The sequence below is a fragment of the Bufo bufo genome, chromosome 3 (genome assembly GCF_905171765.1).
Source record: "Bufo bufo chromosome 3, aBufBuf1.1, whole genome shotgun sequence".
Classification (NCBI taxonomy): Eukaryota; Metazoa; Chordata; class Amphibia; order Anura; family Bufonidae; genus Bufo; species Bufo bufo.
This window is the reverse complement of record NC_053391.1, coordinates 44,286,021-44,310,948: the sequence shown is the minus strand read 5'-3', so window position 1 is coordinate 44,310,948 and position 24,928 is coordinate 44,286,021. Positions and strand designations below refer to the sequence as shown.

The following is a 24,928-nucleotide window of genomic DNA, read 5'->3' as shown; positions in this document are numbered from 1 at the left end:
GGAAGAAAATAATCAAGTGATACTGCAAAAATAATAGTGCCATACAGTGCGGACATAATAATATTATACCGTACATACATTGGCACACATAATAATACTATATGACTATGTGTACATTGGCATATAATAGTGCCATACAGTGCCTACATAATATTGTTATACATACCGGTATATTGTTAAATATTAGTGCCATACTGTGCAGATCAGGGGCGTTGCTAGGGTCTCAAAAGATCCGGGGCCTAAGCCCCACTGAATATGGCCCAGTTCTCTAAGTCGCCACCCCCCCCCCCCCCCCCCTCCACACACCGCACTTTCCTGTACTTGCTATACAGCAGCACATACCTCTCACATCCAGGTCCTCCAGGTGACGTCTCCTCTCATGTAGATCTTCTCTGTCTTTATCTTCTCCATTTGGTCTGGACAACTTCTCTCAGCCGACTTATGTCTGCACAGTGTGACACACGGACATCTTAGCTTCCTCACTTTTCTATCATCATCTCCCAACCTGGAGCCCCCATAGTGTTATCCTGCTGCTCGCTGTGCTCCCCAATACCCCCAAATACTACCCTGAAGAAATATGAGTGCCCCCCATAGTAATAGTGCTCCTCCAAGTCCCACCAATAGTAATTCCTTTCCGGAATGCCCCCATTAGTAATACTGTCCCCTACAGTGCCCCCAACAGTGATAGTGCTCCCGAAGAGTGCCCCTATTAGTAGAAGAGCCCTCCAGTATTAATAATACCCTCACAGAGTCCCCAGTAGAAATAGGCCCACCTGTTGTTCCCTAGTGGTAATAAAGCTATCTACAGAACCCTTAATACACTGCGTGCAGAATTATTAGGCAAATGAGTATTTTGACCACATCATCCTCTTTATGCATGTTGTCTTACTCCAAGCTGTATAGGCTCGAAAGCCTACTACCAATTAAGCATATTAGGTGATGTGCATCTCTGTAATGAGAAGGGGTGTGGTCTAATGACATCAACACCCTATATTAGGTGTGCATAATTATTAGGCAACTTCCTTTCCTTTGGCAAAATGGGTCAAAAGAAGGACTTGACAGGCTCAGAAAAGTCAAAAATAGTGAGATATCTTGCAGAGGGATGCAGCACTCTTAAAATTGCAAAGCTTCTGAAGCGTGATCATCGAACAATCAAGCGTTTCATTCAAAATAGTCAACAGGGTCGCAAGAAGCGTGTGGAAAAACCAAGGCGCAAAATAACTGCCCATGAACTGAGAAAAGTCAAGCGTGCAGCTGCCAAGATGCCACTTGCCACCAGTTTGGCCATATTTCAGAGCTGCAACATCACTGGAGTGCCCAAAAGCACAAGGTGTGCAATACTCAGAGACATGGCCAAGGTAAGAAAGGCTGAAAGACGACCACCACTGAACAAGACACACAAGCTGAAACGTCAAGACTGGGCCAAGAAATATCTCAAGAATGATTTTTCTAAGGTTTTATGGACTGATGAAATGAGAGTGAGTCTTGATGGGCCAGATGGATGGGCCCGTGGCTGGATTGGTAAAGGGCAGAAAGCTCCAGTCCGACTCAGACGCCAGCAAGGTGGAGGTGGAGTACTGGTTTGGGCTGGTATCATCAAAGATGAGCTTGTGGGGCCTTTTCGGGTTGAGGATGGAGTCAAGCTCAACTCCCAGTCCTACTGCCAGTTTCTGGAAGACACCTTCTTCAAGCAGTGGTACAGGAAGAAGTCTGCATCCTTCAAGAAAAACATGATTTTCATGCAGGACAATGCTCCATCACACGCGTCCAAGTACTCCACAGCGTGGCTGGCAAGAAAGGGTATAAAAGAAGAAAATCTAATGACATGGCCTCCTTGTTCACCTGATCTGAACCCTATTGAGAACCTGTGGTCCATCATCAAATGTGAGATTTACAAGGAGGGAAAACAGTACACCTCTCTGAACAGTGTCTGGGAGGCTGTGGTTGCTGCTGCACGCAATGTTGATGGTGAACAGATCAAAACACTGACAGAATCCATGGATGGCAGGCTTTTGAGTGTCCTTGCAAAGAAAGGTGGCTATATTGGTCACTGATTTGTTTTTGTTTTGTTTTTGAATGTCAGAAATGTATATTTGTGAATGTTGAGATGTTATATTGGTTTCACTGGTAAAAATAAATAATTGAAATGGGTATATATTTGTTTTTTGTTAAGTTGCCTAATAATTATGCACAGTAATAGTCACCTGCACACACAGATATCCCCCTAAAATAGCTAAAACTAAAAACAAACTAAAAACTACTTCCAAAAATATTCAGCTTTGATATTAATGAGTTTTTTGGGTTCATTGAGAACATGGTTTTTGTTCAATAATAAAATTAATCCTCAAAAATACAACTTGCCTAATAATTCTGCACTCCCTGTAGTAATAAGGCCCCATAGTCCCTCCTATAGAGCCTCAAGTAGTAATTAGAACACATAGAATGTCCCCTGGATTTGCAGTGCCCCCTGTAGTTATATTCCTCCCTCCACCATACAGTCCCATGTAAATAACATCACACTATCTCTCCTGCCCTCTCCAAAATACAGTCCTATGTAAAGAACATCACTACCCTCCTTTCAGCCCCTCCAACATACAGTCCCATGTAAATACTACTATTTTCCTCCCTCCGCCATAGAGTCCCATGTAAATAACATCACACCGTCTCCCCAGCCCCCTCTAATTTACAGTCCTATGTAAATAACATCCCTCTCTATCTACAGCCCCCTCCAAAATACAGCCCCGTGTAAAGAACATCACTTCCTTCCCAGCCTCCTTCAACATACAGTCCCAAGTAAATAATATCACCCCCTCCCCAGCCGCCTCAAACATGCAATCCCATGTAAACATCACCCCCTCAACATTCAGTCCCATGTAAATAACATCATCCCCCCCACCAGCCACCTTCAACATACAGTCCCATGTAAATTACATTGCCTCCTCAACATTCAGTCTCATGTAAATAACATCACTCCCTCCCTTTAGACCCCTGTAACATTCAGTCCCATGTAAATAACGTCACTCCCTCCCACAGCCCTTATCAACATACAGTCCCATGTAAATAACGTCACTCCCTCCCCCAGCCCCCTCCGTCATACAGTCCCATGTAAATAACATCCCTCCCTCCCACAGCCGCCATCAACATACAGTCCCATGTAAATAACATTCCCCCATCCCCTTGCAAAATACAGTCCCATGTAAATAACTTGACCCCCTCCCCAGGCACCTCCAACACACAGTTTAATGTAAATAACTTCCCTCCCTTCAGCCCTAACATACATTCCCAGTTAAATAACCACAACTCCCAGCATTGCTCTGCCTTTCCCTTCACTTACCTTTCCTCATGTAGCAGATCTCACCACAGCTTCTTCTCCCAAGACTTCTCTTCACTCTGCCCTCCCCTGCATTGGTCACATGATGGTGACATCATGGCAGGTCCTTCTCAACTACTGCCTGTTTTACTGATCACATGACCTATGATGTCACTACAGGTCCTTCAGATCTTCCACTGCATTAGATTCAATTTCATTGCTGTCCTGAGGATGACAATACAGTTGTATCTATCTGTCAGGCAGGACATTTGGGGCCTGGGACAAAACATCAGGGGCCCAGTTCCCAAATGTTTTAACCTAGCAACGCCCCTGGTGCAGATACAGTTGCAAGAAAAAGTATGTGAACCCTTTGGAATGATATGGATTTCTGCACAAATTGGTCATAAAATGTGATCTGATCTTCATCTAAGTCAGAACAATAGACAATCACAGTCTGCTTAACCTAATAACACACAAAGAATTAAATGTTACCATGTTTTTATTGAACCCACCATGTAAACATTCACAGTGCAGGTGGAAAAAGTATGTGAACCCTTGGATTTAATAACTGGTTGTGCAGCGTCCCACTACATGTGTGTGGGCACTGCTTAAAAGCACTTTTTACCTTGTCAATTGCATTATGTTGTATTGTGGTACTTTGTATTAATGTATCTGTCAAATCCCTGTTACCAGGCAGATTAGGTGTAATTTATACATCCCAACACTAGATGGGGATATAGCTTAGGTCTTATATATATACCTAGTTCAGGCCTAGTTTAGTCAGTTGAGACCAGAGAGCAGATCAGATCAGATTAAAAATGTAGTCAGAGATGAGAGCAGATCTGAGGAAGTCAGATCAGATTAGTGGGAGAAAATGTAGAGTGAAGACTCCATGACACAGATTAGTGAGTGGAGCCAACTTCGCTAGGAGGTGATACTAAGATGTGAGGCGCAGAAGAGCGTTTTCCTTCTGTGGCCGGACTATAGACCTGCATCCCTGACCAGTAGGAGAGAGTTTGCCTCCCTGGAATAGAAACAAGCTTCCTAAGGAATCATCAGTGATAAGAACCATTATTGAGGGCCACAGACACCTTTGTGCATAGTGGAGGACTTATAGCTTCTGGCAGCCACACCATACTTCTGAGAGACAGATGAGTTTTCCTTCCAAATGTTCAGCTTGTAGGGAAAGAACAAGGAATAGGATCCAGCACATCAATAGGAACAAGGTACCCCTAACCCACAGCTCCAAGTCAAGCCTAAAAAGCCTCGAAACTGTGGATTTTCAGACCTACTCTGTTACCATCAAGAGACAGAATTTTTGTACTGCTGCAACCAAAGTCATCCACAGTAAAAGTTGTGAGTTGCATCTTACCACTGTCTACCTCATTATTACTACTAATGGTTGTACCACCATTAACGGTACTGGCGTCACGACAAAAACCATGAAAGGACTCAGCCGCAACAAGCACCCTAAGCACCCCTAACATCAAGGGCACCTCAACCACCATCTTGGCTGATGCTTCCCTACCACAGAGCGTGCCCCGGAGGATTTCGTGCTGTCCACCTCAACACTCTGCTGCCAGCCCAGGGAGGCTTTCTGCTAACTGTGAGTAAACTGATGAACTGTGTGTTATACTTTGGCCCCTCATCGGTCCACCGTGCACCTCACGTGTTGCCCCTGCGCTACTGGCTGGCTGCATATCAACCTCCTTTGGCAGCAATAACTTCAACCAAACGTTTCAGTTCAGCAATATTCTTGGGATGTCTGGCGTGAATTGCTTTCTTGAGGTCATGCCACAACATCTCAATCGTGTTGAGGCCAGGACTCTCCAGAAGGAGTATTTTCTTCTGTTTAAGCCATTCTGTTGTTGATTTACTTCTATGCTTTGGGTCATTGTCCTGTTGCAACACCCATCTTCTGTTGAGCTTCAGCTGGTGGACAGATGGCCTTAAGTTCTCCTGCAAAATGTCTTGATAAACTTGAGAATTCTTATGATAGCAATCCGTCCAGGCCCTGACGCAGCAAAGCTGCCCCAAACCATGATGCATACTTCACAGTTGGGGTGAGGTTTTGATGTTGGTGTGCTGTGCCTCTTTTTCTCCACACATAGTGTTGTGTGTTTCTTACAATTGTGTTTATCATGTTTAACCCCTTTTTACCCCATTTTCAGGTTATCAAAGGACTTTGTTAACGCAACGTTTAAAGTAAAATACCCAGAAAGACTTTTCTGTGCTTAACTGTTCTACAACAAAATTTTTGCACTTTAAAATGTTTTTATACATGTTTTATACCCCATTTTAGGTATGGACTTTGTCTTCTGAACCATATCATGGACTTTACTGCCCTTACGTGAGATCATTCTCTAATAACCATTTTTGGCCGTAACACATCTACCATAAGAAAAAAGTTTATGTGATATACTTTATATATTTGCCTAGAATGTATTTTTGTGCATAACCCTTTATTCATAGGAGGTTATTGAAGAGTCATGATAATACATTGCAATGTCTATATTCACATGTGCATATTTGGAGGTGTGTATTTGGTGTATTTTAGGACAGGGCTTAGAGATCCACAGCTTCAGACATTACCAACGTCGACGGGGGACTTACATTTTACCATGGGGGTATGCAGCGTCCCACTACGTGTGTGTGGGCACTGCTTAAAAGCACTTTTTACCTTGTCAATTGCATTATGTTGTATTGTGGTACTTTGTATTAATGGATCTGTAAAATCCCTGTAACCAGGCAGATTAGGTGTAATTTATACATCCCACCACTAGATGGGGATATAGCTTAGGTCTTATATATACCTAGTTCAGGCCTAGTTTAGTCAGTTGAGACCAGACAGCAGATCAGATCAGATTAAAAATGTAGTCAGAGATGAGAGCAGATCTGAGGAAGTCAGATCAGATTAGTGGGAGAAAATGTAGAGTGAAGACTCCAGGACACAGATTAGTGAGTGGAGCCAACTTCGCTAGGAGGTGATACTAAGATGTGAGGTACAGAAGAGCGTTTTCCTTCTGTGGCCGGACTATAGACCTGCATCCCTGACCAGTAGGAGAGAGTTTGCCTCCCTGGAATAGAAACAAGCTTCCTAAGGAATCATCGGTGATAAGAACCATTATTGAGGGCCACAGACACCTTTGTGCATGGTGGAGGACTTATAGCTTCTGGCAGCCACATCATACTTCTGAGAGACAGATGAGTTTTCCTGTCCAAATGTTCGCTTGTAGGGAAAGAACAAGGAATAGGACCCAGCACATCAATAGGAACAAGGTATACCTAACCCACAGCTCCAAGTAAAACCTGAAAAGCCTGGAAACAGTGGATTTGCAGACCTACTCTGTTACCATCAAGAGACTGAATTTTTGTACTGCTGCAACCAAAGTCATCCACAGTAAAAGTTGTGAGTTGCATCTTACCACTGTTTACCTCATTATTACTACTAATGGTTGTACCACCATTAACGGTACTGGCGTCACGACAAAAACCATGAAAGGACTCAGCCGCAACAAGCACCCTAAGCACCCCTAACATCAAGGGCACCTCAACCACCATCTTGGCTGATGCTTCCCTACCACAGAGCATGCCCCGGAGGATTTCGTGCTGTCCACCTCAACACTCTGCTGCCAGCCCAGGGAGGCTTTCTGCTAACTGTGAGTAAACTGATGAACTGTGTGTTATACTTTGGCCCCTCATCGGTCCACCGTGCACCTCACGTGTTGCCCCTGCGCTACTGGCTGGCTGCATATCAACCTCCTTTGGCAGCAATAACTTCAACCAAACGTTTCAGTTCAGCAATATTCTTGGGATGTCTGGCGTGAATTGCTTTCTTGAGGTCATGCCACAGCATCTCAATCGGGTTGAGGTCAGGACTCTCCAGAAGGAGTATTTTCTTCTGTTTAAGCCATTCTGTTGTTGATTTACTTCTATGCTTTGGGTCATTGTCCTGTTGCAACACCCATCTTCTGTTGAGCTTCAGCTGGTGGACAGATGGCCTTAAGTTCTCCTGCAAAATGTCTTGATAAACTTGAGAATTCATTTTTCCTTCGATGATAGCAATCCGTCCAGGCCCTGACGCAGCAAAGCTGCCCCAAACCATGATGCATACTTCACAGTTGGGATGAGGTTTTGATGTTGGTGTGCTGTGCCTCTTTTTCTCCACACATAGTGTTGTGTGTTTCTTCCAAACAACTCAACTTTGGTTTCATCTGTCCACAGAATATTTTGCCAGTACTGCTGTGGAACATCCAGGTGCTCTTGTGCAAACTGTAAACGTGCAGCAATGTTTTTTTTGGACAGCAGTGGCTTCCTCTGTGGTATCCTCCCATGAAATCCATTCTCGTTTAGTGTTTTACGTATCGTAGATTCGCTAACAGAGATGTTAGAATATGCCAGAGACTTTTGTAAGTCTTTAGCTGGTACTCTAGCATTCTTCTTCACCTCATTGAGCAGTCTGCACTGTTCTCTTGCAGTCATCTTTACAGGATGGCCACTCCTAGGGAGAGTAGCAGCAGTGCTGAACTTTCTCCATTTATAGACAATTTGTCTTACCGTGGACTGATGAACAGCAAGGCTTTTGGAGATACTTTTATAACCCTTTCCAGCTTTATGCAAGTCAACAATTTTTAATCGTAGGTCTTCTGAGAGCTCTTTTGTGCGAGGTATCATTCACATCAGGCAATGCTTCTTGTGAAAAGCAAACCCAGAACTGGTGTGTGTTTTTTATAGGGTAGGGCAGCTGTAACCATCACCTCCAATCTCATCTCATTGATTGGACTCCAGTTGGCTGACACCTCACTCCAATTAGCTCTTGGAGATGTCATTAGTCTAGGGGTTGACATACTTTTTCCACCTACACTGTGAATGTTTACATGGTGTGTTCAAGAAAAACATGGTAACATTTAATTCTTTGTGTGTTATTAGTTTAAGCAGACTGTGATTGTCTATTGTTGTGACTTAGATGTGATCACATTTTATGACCAATTTGTGCAGAAATCCATATCATTCCAAAGGGTTCACATACTTTTTCTTGCAACTGTATAATATTATACATACATTGTCAAATCATACTATATATACATTGTGAAATGAGTGTCATACAGTGCCTACATAACAATACTATATCTATGACTATGCAGAGACTTTACAATAAAGCAACCAGAGGAAGAGAGAAGTCGGATAATCATTATTTAAACTTTCTCCAGGCAGGACATGCCATCCTCACCATTGTCCATATAAAATATTTTATGGTTATTGTCAGAGACATTCCTGCGTGTTGTGAGTTGTCATGCTCTACCGTGCTAATGCCAGCTTCTAAAGAGCAAACACATGACACTGATAAGGTGACGCAATCATTGTATACAACATACGTGCTGCTGATCGAAGCATGACATGCTGCTACAGTGAGTAATGGGGTTGTCCAGGATAAGAAAACAGCAGCACCCTTGTCCATGAGTCGTGTCTGGTATTGCGGCTCTACTAAATTGACGTGAATGTTGCTGATCTGCAATACCATACACAACCTGTGGACAGGGGTGGCACTGTGTTTTGTAGAAAGCAACCATATTTTCTAATGCCTCATTCACACAGTCAGTGTTCGGTCAGTGATTTCCATCAGTGATTTTGGGCCAAAACCAGGTGCGGCTCTAAACACAGAACAGGCACAGATCTTTCCCTTATACCTTATGTCTGTGGAGGCTCCAATTCTGGTTTTGGCTCACAATCACTGATGGAAATCACTGACCAAAAGACGGATGTGTGAATGAGGCTTAACCCTGCACAACCCTTGCTATGGCCTTAGATTTGCTAGGGACCTGCGTCAGATCTTCATTTCTGACTGCCTTCCTGGAGTAGGCCATTGCACACTTGCGTGCTATGAATCGGGATATCAGTTGAAACGTTCTCTGTGACATGCTGCAATGTATGCCTTTCCCTTTAAGTTCCCTTGAGCTTGGGGACAGAGTCAGGGCCGAAATATAAGAAGTGCATACAGGTCAAGTGCCATGGAGTCTCCACAAACTTCTAGATTAACAGATCTTCCACCAACTTGTAAACCTATGTGGCCTCCACTTGAAGATCTATGGAGCATCCACCAAATTGAAGATCTACAGGGCATCCACCAAGTTGAAGACCCACAGGGCCTCCACCAACTTGAAGATCCGCAGGGCTTCCACCAACCTGAAGATCTAGAGGGTTTCCACCAACTTGAAGATCTAAAGGGCCTCCACCAACTTGATGACCAACAGAGCTTCCACTAACTTATAGATCTACTGGCCTCCACCAACTTGAAAATACACAGGGCCTCCACCAATTTGAAGATCTACAGGGCCTCTACCAGTTTGAAAAAATACAGGGCCTCCACCAACTTGAAGATCTATGGGGCATCTATGAACTTGAAGATCTATAGAGCCCCCATCAACTTGAAGATCAACAAAGCTTCCACTAACATTAAGATCTAGGAGGCCTCCACCAACTTAAAGATCTACAGGGCCTCCACCATCTTGAAGATTAACAGAGCTTCTACCAACTCAGAGATCTATGGGGCATCCACCAACATGAAGATCTACACGGCCTCCACCAACTTGAAGATCTACAGGGCCTCCACCAACTTGAAGGTCTACTGGAGCTCTACCAGATTGAAAATCTACAGTACCTCCGCCAACTTTAAAATCTATAGGGTCTCCACCAACTTGAAAATATGTAACCACTAAGCCAGTTGCCACCTTCTAACTGTCAAGCTTGTTTCCACACATGAGATTAGTAGAGCTGTTGTTCTGAATTCCACCTGTGTTCGCCAGTTTCCTTCCACCATCTCTGAGTGGGAAGCCACATAAACCACTCACAAGCCAAAAAGATGTAGGTGTGAAGTGGTATGTCTTATAGGCACCAAACTTAAAGTTTGTTTTGCGCTATTTTTTTTAATTTGGCACATAAATTTGCTCAATTTCTTCATCTCAGAAATAGATCCATTGCAGCAATGACAAATCTCTCCCATTCAGTTGGATTGTTCTTGTAGATAATACTCATTCACTCATTTTTTGTGTGCACAGGATTTGGGATTATTCCAGCTCCCACCAACGTCACCATGGAATCCTTCAACTTTAAGAATACTTTGAGATGGAACTGGCCAGCTGACCTCGGGGGAGACGTGATCTATATTGTACAATATAAAATGTAGGTAACATTGCAGGTATTGCTATCAATGCTTCGGCTACAAACCCAAATGGCGCAGAACCTCTGAAGGGGAAGCTTCAATATCAATGTATACAAACGGACATACACTATATCTCTCCATGAACAGGGCAAGAAAATAGGGCCTCCACGATCTATCTATCTATCTCGTATCTGCCCATCTATCTATCTATCTGTCTGTCTATCCATCTAGGTATCTATGTTTTATCTATCGACCTATCTTATATCTATCTCTCTATCTTGTATCTGTCTATCCATCTATGTATCTATCATCTATCTATCTAGCTATCTGATATCTATTTTATATCGATATTTATATCTACAGATTTTATTTCAATCTATTTAACTATTGTTCTTTGTATCAAAATGCATTAAAATAACCAGCACTGTAGTAGAAAGTGCAAAACACCGCTGGCCCAGAGTATTCTGAGTATAAAATAATGGCCTCGTAGTTTTGGACGATAATGTAGCATTATGGGTGAATAAAGAATTATTGTTTCCACCTTATCTGCACTGCTGCCTCACCTTCTTGCATTCTATCTCATATCTATCTATCTCTATCCATCTGTGTATCTCTCTATCTATCTATTTCATATCTATCTATCCATCTGTGTATCTATCTATCTACTATTCTATTCTTCTATCTATCTATCTATCTATCTATCTATCTATCTATCTATCTATCTATCTCATATCTATCTATCTCATATCTATCTATCTACTGTATCTATCTATCTCATATCTATATATCTATCTATCTATCTATCTATCCATCTGTGTATCTATCTACTCATCCATCTATCTGCAGTGACCCAGTAGATCACTGCTAGGAGTTAAAGTGTATTTACATGGTGCAAAAATCGGGCAGATGATCTCGGGAACGAACGTTCCTGCTAGCACTCGTTCCCGACAATCTGCCAATGTAAAGGTGCAGCTGATCACCTGATGAACAAGCGAAACACTTGTTTGTCGGGTGATCCTGTCGCTCGTGCAAGCACCTAAATGATCGTTTCTGGGCAGCCATCTGGTGCCCAGAAACAATGCAGCTGTATGAGGACGAGGGATCGCAATAGCCACTGTTTGTCCTCATACTGTGGAGGCGATCACTGGATGTAAATATCTATCCATTCATCAATCTATCTGGTGTTCAAACTGCCTTACTGTTATTGCATTGTACTACAAGCAGGAGGACCTATGGGTCACATGGCCTTACTATGCAGGTCCTTAACACAGTAATAGTTTAGTGGTGTGCAGTTGAGATCACCGTATAGTAAAGGCTCCGATGGTTCCCTCCTGGCCATGTCTGCTGTGCTCTTTCCATTATGGCACTGGGGAAGTCCACGTGCCTTGATTGGAGAGCAGTGACATGACAGTTCAGCCATGCCAGGGTGGAAGCGCATATTCATACGGATGCTGCATTCCCTGCGATGGGTGGATCTAACAAAGTTGATAGCTAAGCCAGCCTTCCCTCCTTAAATGGGGTATTCCCACGTTTATGGCATATCGACAGGATATGTTCAATGGATGGAGGTCCGTCCTCTGGGACCCTATCTCCAGAATGCCCCACCGTGAACAGAGAGCTTGGCGTGTATGCACAGTGTCCTCTCCGTTCACTGCTATGAGACTTCCAAAAATAGTTGAGCGAGCCCACTCTATTTTTGAAAGTCCCCTAGCAGTGAATAGAAAGCAAGCGGCCACCCTTCCACTCCACTCAGCTAACGCTATTTTTGGTTGACGCAGGCTGACGCTGTGAAGAGACACTTGTGTCAGCGCCATACTTTTATTTACTTTAATTTCTATGTTAATCTTCCAATGAAGTATATTATGATACAAAAGTACATACAGTAAGGTATTTGATAAATTTGCTTCGTCTGCTCCGTCACATTTGCCTGAGATCACTGCTCATCATGTGAATATGTACTTGTTTTCTAGAGCTTCCGAATTGAGGATTGACTTTAAGACGATATGTGTGACTCAGGAGCAGCAGTGCGAGTCTTCCGTTATTACATATGAGTCTAATGTTCGAGTGCGGGCGCAGCTAAACCTCAGCACATCTGACTGGGCAACCATTTATTTTGACCCCTATAGTGAAAGTAAGTTGTTTCCTATGTATTATACATCCATCCAAGACAGTACGGCTTCATCACCCGCCGAGCGTTTCTGATATTGCGTATTTTGGGCCAGTTTTATAGAAAATGAGACTCTAAACAACAAGTAAAACAGACTTTCTAGGAAATTATGTCCTGTTTTTCTGCTGCCTGAGGCGAAAACTGAAACGCCCCCCCCCCCCCCCCCCCCCCAATTTCTTAACCTAACCCCTTTGCCACAATGAAAGTGCTCATTGCCCATGACCCTTCCGCTGTTCCCCTCTTTCCCCTACCTGATGCTTCCTGAGGTGATCGCCTCACCTGGCCATATTGGTGGTGCATCCCTGCATACATAATACTGCCATATAGTGGCAAGAGAATAGGGGGACATTTACTAAGACCAGCGTTTTCCAAGCCGGTCTCAAGTCCCTCCAGGCTACCGGAGGATGCGCCAGTTATGTAGAGGTGCAAACGTTTGACTCTTCGTCCAGCAGGCCACGCGACTGGCTTAATTGTACGCCAGCCCTATTGCTGGTGTAGATTCCGTATTTTTTGCCCTATAAGACGCACCGGCCCATAAGACGCTCCTAGGTTTTTGAGGAGGAAAATAAGAAAAAATATATTTTGAACCAAAAGGTGTGCTTTTGGTGGGTTTTGAACTAATTGTGGTCTGTGGATAGCGCACTGTTATGGGGATCTGTGGATGGCGCGCTGTTATGGGGGATCTGTGGGTGACGCACTGTTATGGGGATCTGTGGGTGACGCACTGTTATGGGGGATCTGTGGGTGACACTTATGGGGGATCTGTGGGTGACACTTATGGGGGATCTGTGGGTGACACTTATGGGGGATCTGTGGGTGGCTCTTATTGGGGTCTCTGGATGGCACTGTTATGGGGATCTGTGTATGACATTTATGGGGGGGATCTGTGGATGACACATATATAGCATCTTATGCTATGTGTCATCCACAGATCCCCTCCATAACAGTGTCCCTGTAGTGAATGACCCTCAATACAGGGGGTGGGGCTCGCATCTGCTTTTATAATGACAGCGGGGCCCGTGCAGTGACTGTATTCTACTACACGGGCCCCGCTCACTGTATAATCGTATCTGTAATAGTTAATTGTTATGTATTTAATCGCATAATCAGTGCCTGTATACTTACAACTACAAGCGCTTGGTAGGTAGCAGAGAGGAGGCAGGCCGGGAGGACGGGCGCTGGCAGCGTGAGTCACCACGTCATGCGCCCACGCCGCCTGCTTCATTCATAAAGTGGGCGGTGCAGGCGCGTGACGTAGTGACTCACGCTGCCAGCGCCCGTCCTCCCGGCCTGCCTCCTCCCTCCTCTCTGCTACCGAGCGCTTGTAGTTGTAAGTATACAGGCGCTGATTACCCGATTATATACATGACAATTAACTATTACAAATACGATTATACAGTGAGCGGGGCCCGTGTAGTAGAATACAGTCACTGCACGGGCCCCGCTGTCATTATAAAAGCAGATGCCGGCCCCCAGCCCCTCCTCCCTCATGGCTGATGCACCCGCCGTGCGGCATCGCGGCGGGTGTATCATTGAAAATTCGGCAAAATCAGCAGCATTCACCCCATAAGCCGCACTGCTATTTTTATCCCCACTTTTGGGGGGGAAAAAGTGCGTCTTATAGGGCGAAAAATACGGTAAGTCTTTTTACATGCCAAAAATCCCAGAAAACGAAAAATGAACCGGGCCTGCTGGCTGCCCACGCCCCCTTTTCTTGTCACTTTGGAAAAGTGGCATAAAGGGGGAAATGTCACAAGATAGATAGATAGATATTAGACAGACAAGATAGATAGATAGATAGATAGATAGATAGATAGAAAAACTGAAAAATGGCAGCATTGGATTAAAAACAAAAACAAAATAGGTGCACGCCTGAGGGGACTAGACTATTGCCCAACAAATAAAGTAGCAAAAAGGCAGCACTCGGAAAAATATTGAAAAGGTGTAAAAAGTTTATTCACCCATGTGGACACGCCACGTTTCTGCTCAACCTTAGGCCTCTTGCACACGACGGTATGTATTTTGCAGTCTGCAAAAAACAGTTCCGCAAAAAATACGGATGACATCCGTGTGCATTCCGTATTTTGCAGAACGGAACAGACCTTAGGCCTCTTGCACACAAACATATTTTCATTCCCTGTCCGTTCAGTTTTTTTGGGCATACCGTATACGGAACCATTCATTTCAGTGGGTCCACAAAAAAACGGAAGGTACTCCGTGTGCATTCCGTTTCTGTATTTCCGTTCCGTGAAAAAATAGAACATGTCCTATTATTCTCCGCATTACGGACAAGGATAGTACTGTTCTATGAAGGGCCCGCTGTTCTGTTCTGCAAAATACTGAATGCACACGGATGTCCTCCGTATTTTTTGCAGGACCGTTTTTTGCGGACCGCAAAATACATACAGTCGTGTGCAAGAGGCCTACGGTTCAGCAGAAACATTTTTTCAATATTTTTCAGAGTGCTGCCTTTTTGCTACTATGGATAGATAGATATTGTACATTAATATTATATTAAATTTCTTTTCCATCAAGCTGTCATTGGTGCTCCAAATGTAAAAGTCTCCTCGAGGTCAGGATTCCTGGATGTCAGTTTCGATGGTCCCTTTGTAGGGACTGATGAAGGGTCATTGAAGGAGAAATATGGCGAGCTACTGTACAGGGTGGTATACTGGAAGGAATCTGACCCTGCACATGTAAGTACTGTGTGATTAAGTCTTGGAAGGTTTGCAGTCAGTATATTCACAATGTCAGGATAGTGGGACCGCGCTGCTCCTCATTCACACAGAGCGTTTTTCCTCAAATGCAGGTATTCCCTTTATCTGGCCCAAGACAGACACCTGTATGTTGAATCGCAGTGTGCTTCCACACAGGTTGAAAAACTGCGCCTATAGCTTCGTCAGGGGCGAGTATATTCACAATGACTACCGACAAACTGCATTAAATTGAAATTTATAGACCAGGAATGACATTTTTAAGCTTGTGCTGTGTAGACTGGGGGTGGGGCAGCAGTCATCTCATTATCCTGAGAGGGTAAGGTTACAATGAAAGGTTATGTCTGTTTAAAATGTGAGGCAGATGACATAGGATCACACCATTGACGTGTGATGAGAACAGTTCAGCTTCTCCTGTCTCCTCCCTCTCATTGCACAGTGAGCTTTGCACAGAGCATGCCCATTACGCTCTACCATAGAGGTGTAGTCGTCATTTTCCAGCAGATTTAGCTGCATATCCAGGCTTCTGCATATCCAGGCTTCTGCATATCCAGGCTTCTGCATATCCAGGCTTCTGCCTTTCCAGGCTTCTATCCAGGCTTCTGCATATCCAGGCTTCTGCCTTTCCAGGCTTCTATCCAGGCTTCTGCATATCCAGGCTTCTATCCAGGCCTCTATCCAGGCTTCTATCCAGGCTTCTGCATATCCAGGCTTCTATCCAGGCTTCTATCCAGGCTTCTATCCAGGCTTCTGCATATCCAGGCTTCTATCCAGGCCTCTGGACATTGTTGAGGACCTGTTCTGGTGCTGAACTTGAACCTGGAAGAATCCCTTTATTTCTGGACATATATTTTGTTGGTTTTCATAATTTATTTTTATCATTTGTCTTTACATTTTTCTAGGTTTTAGTTGTCAATACGTCACAAAACACAGACATTCTGCAGGACTTAGAACCATGGACCATGTACTGTGTGAAGGTCCAGGCTTATGTGTCTCAGTATAAGAAAGCTGGTGATTTCAGCCCTGTGATCTGCAAGGAAACCACTGACAGTAAGTAATCATTATACTGGAGGTATACGCCGCCATATACACTCGCCTGTGTACACACTGCTGCCTGGTTACGTTTTCAGGTTTAGACAAGGACACTAAGGTCTTCACCGAGTCTCCCTGCAATTATACAATTTTCACAATCATTCAGTTCCCCATCTGAAAAAAGAATGATGGATTTTATTTCATCTTGCCAAAATAATGAAGAAAAAAAAAATCTATGTAAACTTTTGTGGTCTCTGCGTAGACCTTACCACAAATTCCAGTTAGTATTTGGTTTAGATATTTAGATAAAAAGAGAGATAGATAGATAGATAGACAGCAAGCCCCTGAGGAGCCGATGCAGAGGATGGGAGTGGTAGTCGCCCTGATGAGCTGTTGTGTCACGGTGTACTCTCTCAGGCCGTTGCTCCCTGGGGATCGGTGCAGTGGAAAGGTGGTTTGAAGAATAAGACCAGAAGTAAAAGTATGGCACATCCAGCATTAGTAGGTACAAAGTGTCAATTAAATGGCACTTCAGATGTGATGTCTTGCTCTGGTATTTCTGACTAACGGCAGTATGCTGGCACTTGTAGATATAGGTGTCCACTGGCTTGGAGCTGGAATGGCCTGGATGTTGTTTAGGTGACAGGTGTCCGATCTGTATACCCTCACCTGCAGCAGGGTCTATAAAGCTGAGGTTTGCTGGGCATTCTGCTGAATAGCATGCTGTGGCTTCTAGATATGGTAGCGAAAAGGAAAGGGAGGATCGCTTCTGTTGCAGTGTAAGGATGACTCAGGTAAGTATATAAATTGCCTTTATTGTTACAATTACGCATTTCAGGGCCGAAACAGCAAAACGGAACAGTCCTTAGATAATGAGATAGATAATGAGATAGATAGATGATAGTTTTTCACAAATAAAGGCAAGGTAATGAGCGGGTCTATGCGTTTCAGAAAGTAAGATGTCCAAATTCTTAACCTCTAGGACACCTGACTGTGTGAAATGTGTAGACCACCGGGATTTCTGACTTTAGATCTAATAAACCAACAAAGCTGTTTTTAAATTGGACTTGACTTTTTGGGCATTTCAACAGTTTTTTTGCCCAATTTCCAGGTAGATCCCACAGTCTGTTTCCCTGGTCATGTAATGGGCATAATTTTCTGTGAAAGTGGTCCTAAGAACATAAGCTCCTTCATTGCATGTTATGATTGGCACACGGACAGATTAAAATAAACCACCGGTGTGGTAACGCTGGGCTGTTTGGGCATATAAAACCAGTTATCCAACATTCCTACTCGCCTACTCACCAGTGCTAGAGTTCCGAGCACTCAGTCCCTGAGGGCTGCAGATATCATATTTCTGTCCATGATGTTACTTGATCTTTAGGGGACAGACATACATATGGCTCATTGACTAACTCCAGGGTCCATATTCTACCCAGTGTTGTCTTTTTTTTTTAGTTTTGAACATTTCTGCTTTTATAACATGGTTTTGATACTAACATTGGGCTCCATTTCTAGGAAAGAGATCGTCATGGAAAATAGTTGTGGTGTTCCTTGGATCCATGGCCCTTATCACTGTTGTTACACTACTACTGACCTTTATCTCATTCAAGGTGTATAAGATGACACAATATCTATTCTATCCATCATATACCTTCCCACAACATCTAAAAGAGGTTTGTACCATACCTGACTCTAGACTCATTGTATGTTGTTTTTTTTTGCTCAATAGTGCACATTTTTTGAAAGTCAGTAATTTGCATTAGTATTTGTCTTCCGGGCTCAGACTGGCCCATCAAAACTGGTTCATATCGAAGGACAATATGCACTAGTGTGGATTTTCTTTGATATTTTGAATAGATTAGATAGACAGACATAGATAGGTTAGATAGATGGTAGATTAGATAGATATTCTTTGCTGGAGACACTCAAGTGCAAAACATTACAGGCAATGCACTAAGCTGGCTTCTCCAGTCTCCCCCCTTGTGGAAGAAGGTTTTATGCTGAGGAAAGGACTAAGCTAGCTGTCCCTCTCTTGCTCAGTAGGTTGGTACGCTAGGCAAAGGGCTGATAGTCCAGGGTCTTTGGCTCAGTCTTTCTGCTGACTTTCTGGTCACAGGTCTGGAGGCCCAGGGTCTGTGGCAGAGTATTCCCATCTCAGCGTCTTCTTATGGTCCCTCATGAACCCTGGCAGAGTCTCTTCTACTAAATACTGGTCCCTATCTGCAGAGAGCTAGGGGCTCTCACTGCTTTCCCCTTATGTACAGCTTCTAGTTGAACTAGAACCTTCTAGTGGGATGGGTGGAGTGGAGAACCACAGCCTAACCATAAACATTGTTGAAATTTCAGTATGCTGAGTTTCAATACAAGTCTATGGGAATGACTAAGCAGTTTTTCCAGACATATACAAGATTTCAAACGTAAACAACAGAGCTAAACAAAAATATCAAAAATTTGCATAGATAGTATTAATAGATATTCTAGTCTGGATTTTCCAGTACTTATGTGATCAAAGCACTTCTTCGTTAGATATCAATGCATATATTTATCAGGTTTATTTCTCTTACAGTATTTGAGTAAGCCATTCTACAACGCTCCTTACCTGCCTCCCCAGCCGACCGAGGAATGTGGAGAATCGTGCGAGCAGCTGACATTTATATCGGAAGAGGCAGAGGAGAAGGACGCGGCCTGACAGCGATTCTGTTTCCTTTAGACATTTGTAATACTATGTTTCACTTGTAGTAGTCACTGTAGGAAAAAATGTATAGCTGCCTGCAAGGTAGACTGTTGGCCAAACAGGAGTTGTCACAGTGAGGCAACCCTAGGGAAATGTTCACTACATGACCTACTGCTGGAAATCTTGGGGTGAGGAACACTGGCCCTGGAAATGGTGTCTCCAAAATGTTCTTCTTTGTTACTTACTTTATTTATTGTTGAGCTCCTACATAGTCTTGTACATTAATATGTTCAAAGGGGCATTCCAAAAATCTTAAAATGGCCTAAATGCTGAAAAGAACTATTCTAAATAGTATCAAGAAATGCCAGAGGACCTCCTTTATGAGTAGTGTTTCAACATTTTGTGGTGGTGGTGCATAGTTGCCAACAGTCCTAAATTTGCAGCTAATTTTCAGAGACAGTCCCTGCTATTTTGGCTATCCGGTGTTAAAATGGTTGGGGCAAAAAATTGGTGGTCCCACTCATTTTGGGGTTGTTTTTAGGTGCGTGGCCTATTTGTCCCAAAGTCACCAACTGCAAAGTTGGTAAGTATGGGTGGCGTTACCTTGTCCGAGGTAGGGATATGTTGTTAAGGTGAGGTAACTAAAAAAAAGTCTGGCTCTGGGCGGCCTCCCTTCTTCTTAAATACTCAGATTGATGTCCCTTGTTCCTCTTAATAAGCAAAGTCTCACATTTATGCTCCCATATACTGTATTTAAAGGAACACTCTAGGGTCTAAGGACAGTGCATGAGTAGCTTTGGTGTCCTTTGAATCTGTGTCATGCTCCACCGCCTTAGTTTTTGCACTAAGCATTACTCGTACCAGATTTTTCAGAAGTGTTCTTTTGTAACACCCCAGAGTGGTGTTACCACTTCTGCACCCTGCTACTGTCTTTATTGGTCTAACCTCATGTCATCTTATGCATTTATGACAGGTCCTCCATACTGTGCATTTCTAATGTTATGTAAATGTTCATGTAATGTGCCTGGTTCACCAGCAGGTGGAAGCAAATATGGCAGAGCTGTACTTAGATAGAATGGAGCTTTCCATTCTATTCTAACCCCCCTCTGTGGAGAAGTGGGCTAGCCCTATTTCCTGCAGGAAGGGTGGGAGCCAGTTAGTTCCAGTCTAGCTTACCCCCTGCTAGGGGAAGGGTGTGCAGGGGCACGTCTCTGCTGGATGTGCTCACACCAGCCAGAGCACCTTAAGCTCTGCTAGCCATGGAGGCCAAAGCTTGAAGCCTCAGGAGCCAGGACGAAAGTTCCCTGACATACCTAGAGTCACACTACAAAGTGAAGTGATGCATACAGAAGAAGCTGAGTTATACAGCCAGCCTGTCAGTACAGCAGAATCAGAGAGAAACAGATATAGCAGAGTTGAGTTTGCCTGTCAGTTTAATGCTAAAGCCTGCTGGAACCAAGACAAAGCCTGTAAACTGTTTTGGAGAACGTTTATGCAAAGTAAAGCTGCCATTGAACTTCATCTTAAGGTCTGATCTCTAAGAAAGTGTTAAAAATATTAGGCTTACTCAACTCCACCGATCCTCTGCCATTCAGATTCTGGTCAGGTCCCCATTGCCCTCAACTTAATGTACTGGCTTGACACACAAGAATTGGCAAGCCACTCAGCCAATCACTGGCCCTAGTGGTCTCAGCCTCTTTTTGGCATTTCTGGCATGTCAAGCCAAGACAGGAAGCGGAAAGCAGCTGGAACCAGAGTCTGAACAGCAGAGTCTGAACTTGTGGAGACACTTTTATTAGTGTATGGTATGTTGCTGTTGCCATCTCTTAGGGTGCAGATGTCCCCCTCTTACATGTTCTGTTCTCCTTAGAGTTCTATGGCATCCTGGGAGACGATAAAGCCAATCAGCACTTGGGTCTCTAATTTTTGCTGTTCCAAGACTACAACTCCCACTGTGGCTGTCAGTCTTGTAGTTTTGCAAAAGCTGAAGACCGCTGCCACTGCCATTTCATATGCCTTTATATTATTTGCATATATATATATATATGGACTGTGAGCAGGGGCGTAACTACCATAGCGGCAGACCATGGAACTGCTATGGGGCCCAGGGCAAGAGGCGGCCCAGTCTTAGTTTGGATTATCTCCTCTTCTACTGGAGGAGAAAACTTGGTCAGGACTCTACCGTCTAAAGCAGAGATGCTCAACCTGCGGCCCTCCAGCTGTTGTAAAACTACAACTCCCACGATGCCCTTCGATAGGATGATAGCTGTAGTCTGTCAGGGAATGATGGGACTTGTAGTTTTGCAACAGATGGAGGGCCTCAGGTTGAGCATGCCTGGTCTAAAGGAACAACTTTTAGTAAATGAGGCAGTGGCAAAATGGCCCGAGGGTCATTGAAAAGGGTGTAGGCAGAAACCCTTCTGTCCTGTGTGGGGGGCCCGGTTTGATCCTTGCTATGGGGCCCTTACTTCTCTATGTACGCCACTGTCTGTGAGTCACCATGGGTATATTGCATTGTATTTGTGTATTGTGTTGAAAAACATGCAAACGCTGCACTACCACACACAGCCTGTGGACAGATTTGGCGCTGTTTGTCTAGTCATGTACAATTCTCTTAACATGTCGCAAACCTTATGTTGTTGTTTTTTCAAGCATTTCAATGTTCTTTTTAATTTATTAACACTTTGTAAGTATATTTAGAACAATTCAATAATAAATTCAAGGAATGAAAAAAAAAGTACCGGTATGCAAAAGTTAATATATCTACAAAACAACTGCAGTCACTTATGTAGCACCTACGTGGTCTGGAGCGCAGTGCACCCACACATCTCTAGGGCAGACATACACTTATTTCCTTCAGATGCACGCGCAGTCAGTTCAAGTCTAGACGCAACAGGGTTTGCAGCAGGTTCCTGTTCTGTTTTTGCATCTTAAAGGGGTTTTGCAAGATTTTCATATTGATGACCTATCCTCTGGATAGGACATCAGTATTTGATTGTTGGGGGTTGAACACCCGGGACCCTTCCTGATCAGCTGTCTGAGAAGGCACTGGCGCTTCTGTGAGCGTTGTGAACTTCTCGCAGCTCACCGAGCACAGTGCCGTACATTGTATAGAGGATGTGCATGGTATCGCGCTCAGCCCCATAGAAGTGAATCTCTTGCTGGGAGGTCTCTTACTGCAGTAGAAACCTTTTGGGGGTCTGATCTGAGGTCTGAATGGGGTTGTCAGTAGCTCAGTGCCATATTTTTCGCCCCATAAGACACACTCCCCCCCCCCCCCCCCCTCCCTAAAATGTGGGGAAAATTTCAGGGCGTCTTAAGGGGCAAACACTAATGAGCTCTTCCATTATGGAAGCGCTCATTAGTATTGGAGGAACGGGAATCGGTGAATGCAGCGCTCCCTGGGCTCTGTTCTCACTGCTTTCTGGTCCTCTGCCATCGGCTGTGCTGTGACTGCGCACAACGTGAGGACGTTGGTGCTCTGTGACCTCAAGCTGTGCACGTCGGGTCAAAGCAGAGCTCGCAGCAAGAAGAGGAGAGAGAGCTGGATCCCAGGAGCGGAGGCGGCGGCGGCTGAGGCAGAATAGGTAAATGGATTTTTTAAATTTAAAATGCTCTGAGCAAGAGGTTCTGTACGGAGGTCTGGGGGTTATTCACATGGGGGGGGGGGGGGTCTGATCTGAGGTCTGACTGGGGTTGTTATCTGAGGTCTGCGAAATTGCGGAACGGATGCGGACCCATTTTGCGGACGTGTGAATGGCCCCTTTCACACGGGCGAGTATTCCACGCAGATGCGATGCGTGAGGTGAACGTATTGCACCCGCACTGAATCCAGACCCATTCATTTCTATGGGGCTGTGCACACGAGCGGTGATTTTCACGCATCACTTGTGCGTTGCGTGAAAATCGCAGCATGTTCTATTTTGTGCGTTTTTCACGCAACGCAGGCCCCATAGAAGTGAATGCGTTGCGTGAAAATCGCAGCATGTTCTATTTTGTGCGTTTTTCACGCAACGCAGGCCCCATAGAAGTGAATGGTGCTGCATGAAAATCGCAAGCATCCGCAAGCAAGTGCGGATGCGGTGCGATTTTCACGCACGGTTGCTAGGAGACGATCGGGATGGGGACCCGATCATTATTATTTTCCCTTAAACAAAATAGTAGCATTATAATAGCAGAATGCATAGTACAATAGGGCTGGAGCCGGCTTCTCTTCTGCCTTCATCTGCGAGGAAAAGGACCGGTGGTGACGTCACTGCGCTCATCACATGGTCCATCACCATGGTAAAAGATCATGTGATGAGCACAGTGACGTCACCACAAGTCCCTTTCCTCACAGATGAAGGCAGAAGAGATGCCGGCTGCGCGAACAAGTGGATTAAGGTGAGTTAAATTATTATTATTTTTTTTTAACCCCTCCAGCGCTATTGTACTATGCATTCTGTTTTAAGAATGCTATTATTTCCCCTTATAACCATGTTATAAGGGAAAATAATACAATCTACAGAACACCTAACCCAAACCCGAGCTTCTGTGAAGAAGTTCGGGTTTGGGTACCAAACATACCGATTTTTCTCACGCGTGTGCAAAACGCATTACAATGTTTTGCACTCGCGTGGAAAAATCGCGCATGTTCCCGCAACGCACCCGCATCTTTTCCCGCAACGCCCGTGTGAAACCAGCCTTAAAATGCTGCTTATAGGACAGAGTGGTTTTTAGGTCCTCTCACACACCAGGGCCCAGGTGCCACTGCTACCTCTGCGCAGACCTCCCAAATGTCTCTGTTTTGGAGGGACAGTCCCTCTTTGCTCCTTAAATGTCCCTCTCTTTGGTCTGAGGTATAGATTGATATCATTACATTTACAATATTAAGCCAGAAAGTGTTTGGTGAAAGGACGCACTACAGCTGGAAAAAGTACAGAGAAGAGCGACTAAACTGATAAGGGCCATGGAGGGTCTTTGTTATGAAGAAAGATTAAAAGTATTGAATTTATTTAGTCTTGAGAAGAGACGTCTAAGGGGGGACATGATTAACCTATACAAATATATAAATGGGCCATACAAAAAATACGGAGAAAAACTGTTCCATGTAAAATGCCCTCAAAAGACAAGGGGCACTGCCTCCGACTGGAGAAGAAAAAGTTCTGTCTCCAGAAGCGTCAAAGCTTCTTTACTGTAAGAACTGTGAATCTGTGGAATAGACTTCCTCAGGACGTGGTCACAGCAGGAACAGTGGACAGTTTCAAAAAGGGTTTAGATGAATTCTTAAAAGTAAAACGTAAAAAACATTAATGCTTATGAAAACGTCTCACTTCCTTCTGGGATTCGCATCCCCACCTATCCCTTGGTTGAACTTGATGGACGTACTGTATGTCTTTTTTCAACCGTATTAACTATTTAACTATGTAATTTCTATTTTTATTTTATTTTCAGTATATATATTTCTGTTTCTAGATTATTTTATTCAATTCCGTATAGTGTTATACTAGAGCCAAATGCAGCAACTATATGATACAGTTTTATAATTAGATGTATAGATTAGATAAATGGCAAGATAGATTAACGCACAATGTGCATTCCGTCTACAATAGTTGTCAGCAGAATGGCTAAAAGTTGAATTGCTAATTGTAATCTGGTCCAGATTATGGAACCCACTGAGAAGGGTTTAAATCACCAGTGGTAGGACCCCAATATTATATACTTCACCACTGAGGACGGAACAGTCCGTTCCGAAACGCGTCTGGTGGCGGTCTTCTAAAGTATCGAAGGTGTGCACTTCTAAATGCATTGCAATGCAGAAAGTGTTCAATTCCATCTTGGCGTCCCGGTGCCTATAGGATGCGTGAGTAAGTGAAGCGCGCACGAAGTC

The 24,928-nt window shown here is 44.0% G+C and overlaps 2 protein-coding genes across 2 annotated transcripts in view; one reads left to right on the top strand and one right to left on the bottom strand.

The window, feature by feature from the left end:
• IFNAR2 (interferon alpha and beta receptor subunit 2) overlaps window positions 1–24,928 on the bottom strand; it is a gene marked incomplete at its 5' end in the record, with an annotated part of 168,523 nt that overhangs the window by 128,004 nt on the left and 15,591 nt on the right. The window lies entirely within an intron of this gene.
• Window positions 10,365–20,058, top strand: LOC120994526 (interleukin-10 receptor subunit beta-like). The gene is made up of 6 exons (XM_040423165.1): window positions 10,365–10,489; window positions 12,440–12,600; window positions 15,172–15,332; window positions 16,253–16,400; window positions 17,901–18,058; window positions 18,952–20,058. Exons 1-6 carry the CDS (start codon window positions 10,401–10,403, stop codon window positions 19,072–19,074), a joined length of 840 nt encoding a protein of 279 aa, XP_040279099.1. The 5' UTR covers window positions 10,365–10,400; the 3' UTR covers window positions 19,075–20,058.

Coding starts and splice junctions, on each gene's coding strand:
- LOC120994526 (XM_040423165.1), top strand. CDS start 10,401: ATGGAATCCTTCAACTTTAAGAATACTTTGAGATGGAACTGGCCAGCT. Junction 10,490..12,439: donor TATATTGTACAATATAAAAT/GTAGGTAACATT, acceptor CTTGTTTTCTAG/AGCTTCCGAATTGAGGATTG. Junction 12,601..15,171: donor TTTTGACCCCTATAGTGAAA/GTAAGTTGTTTC, acceptor TTTTCCATCAAG/CTGTCATTGGTGCTCCAAAT.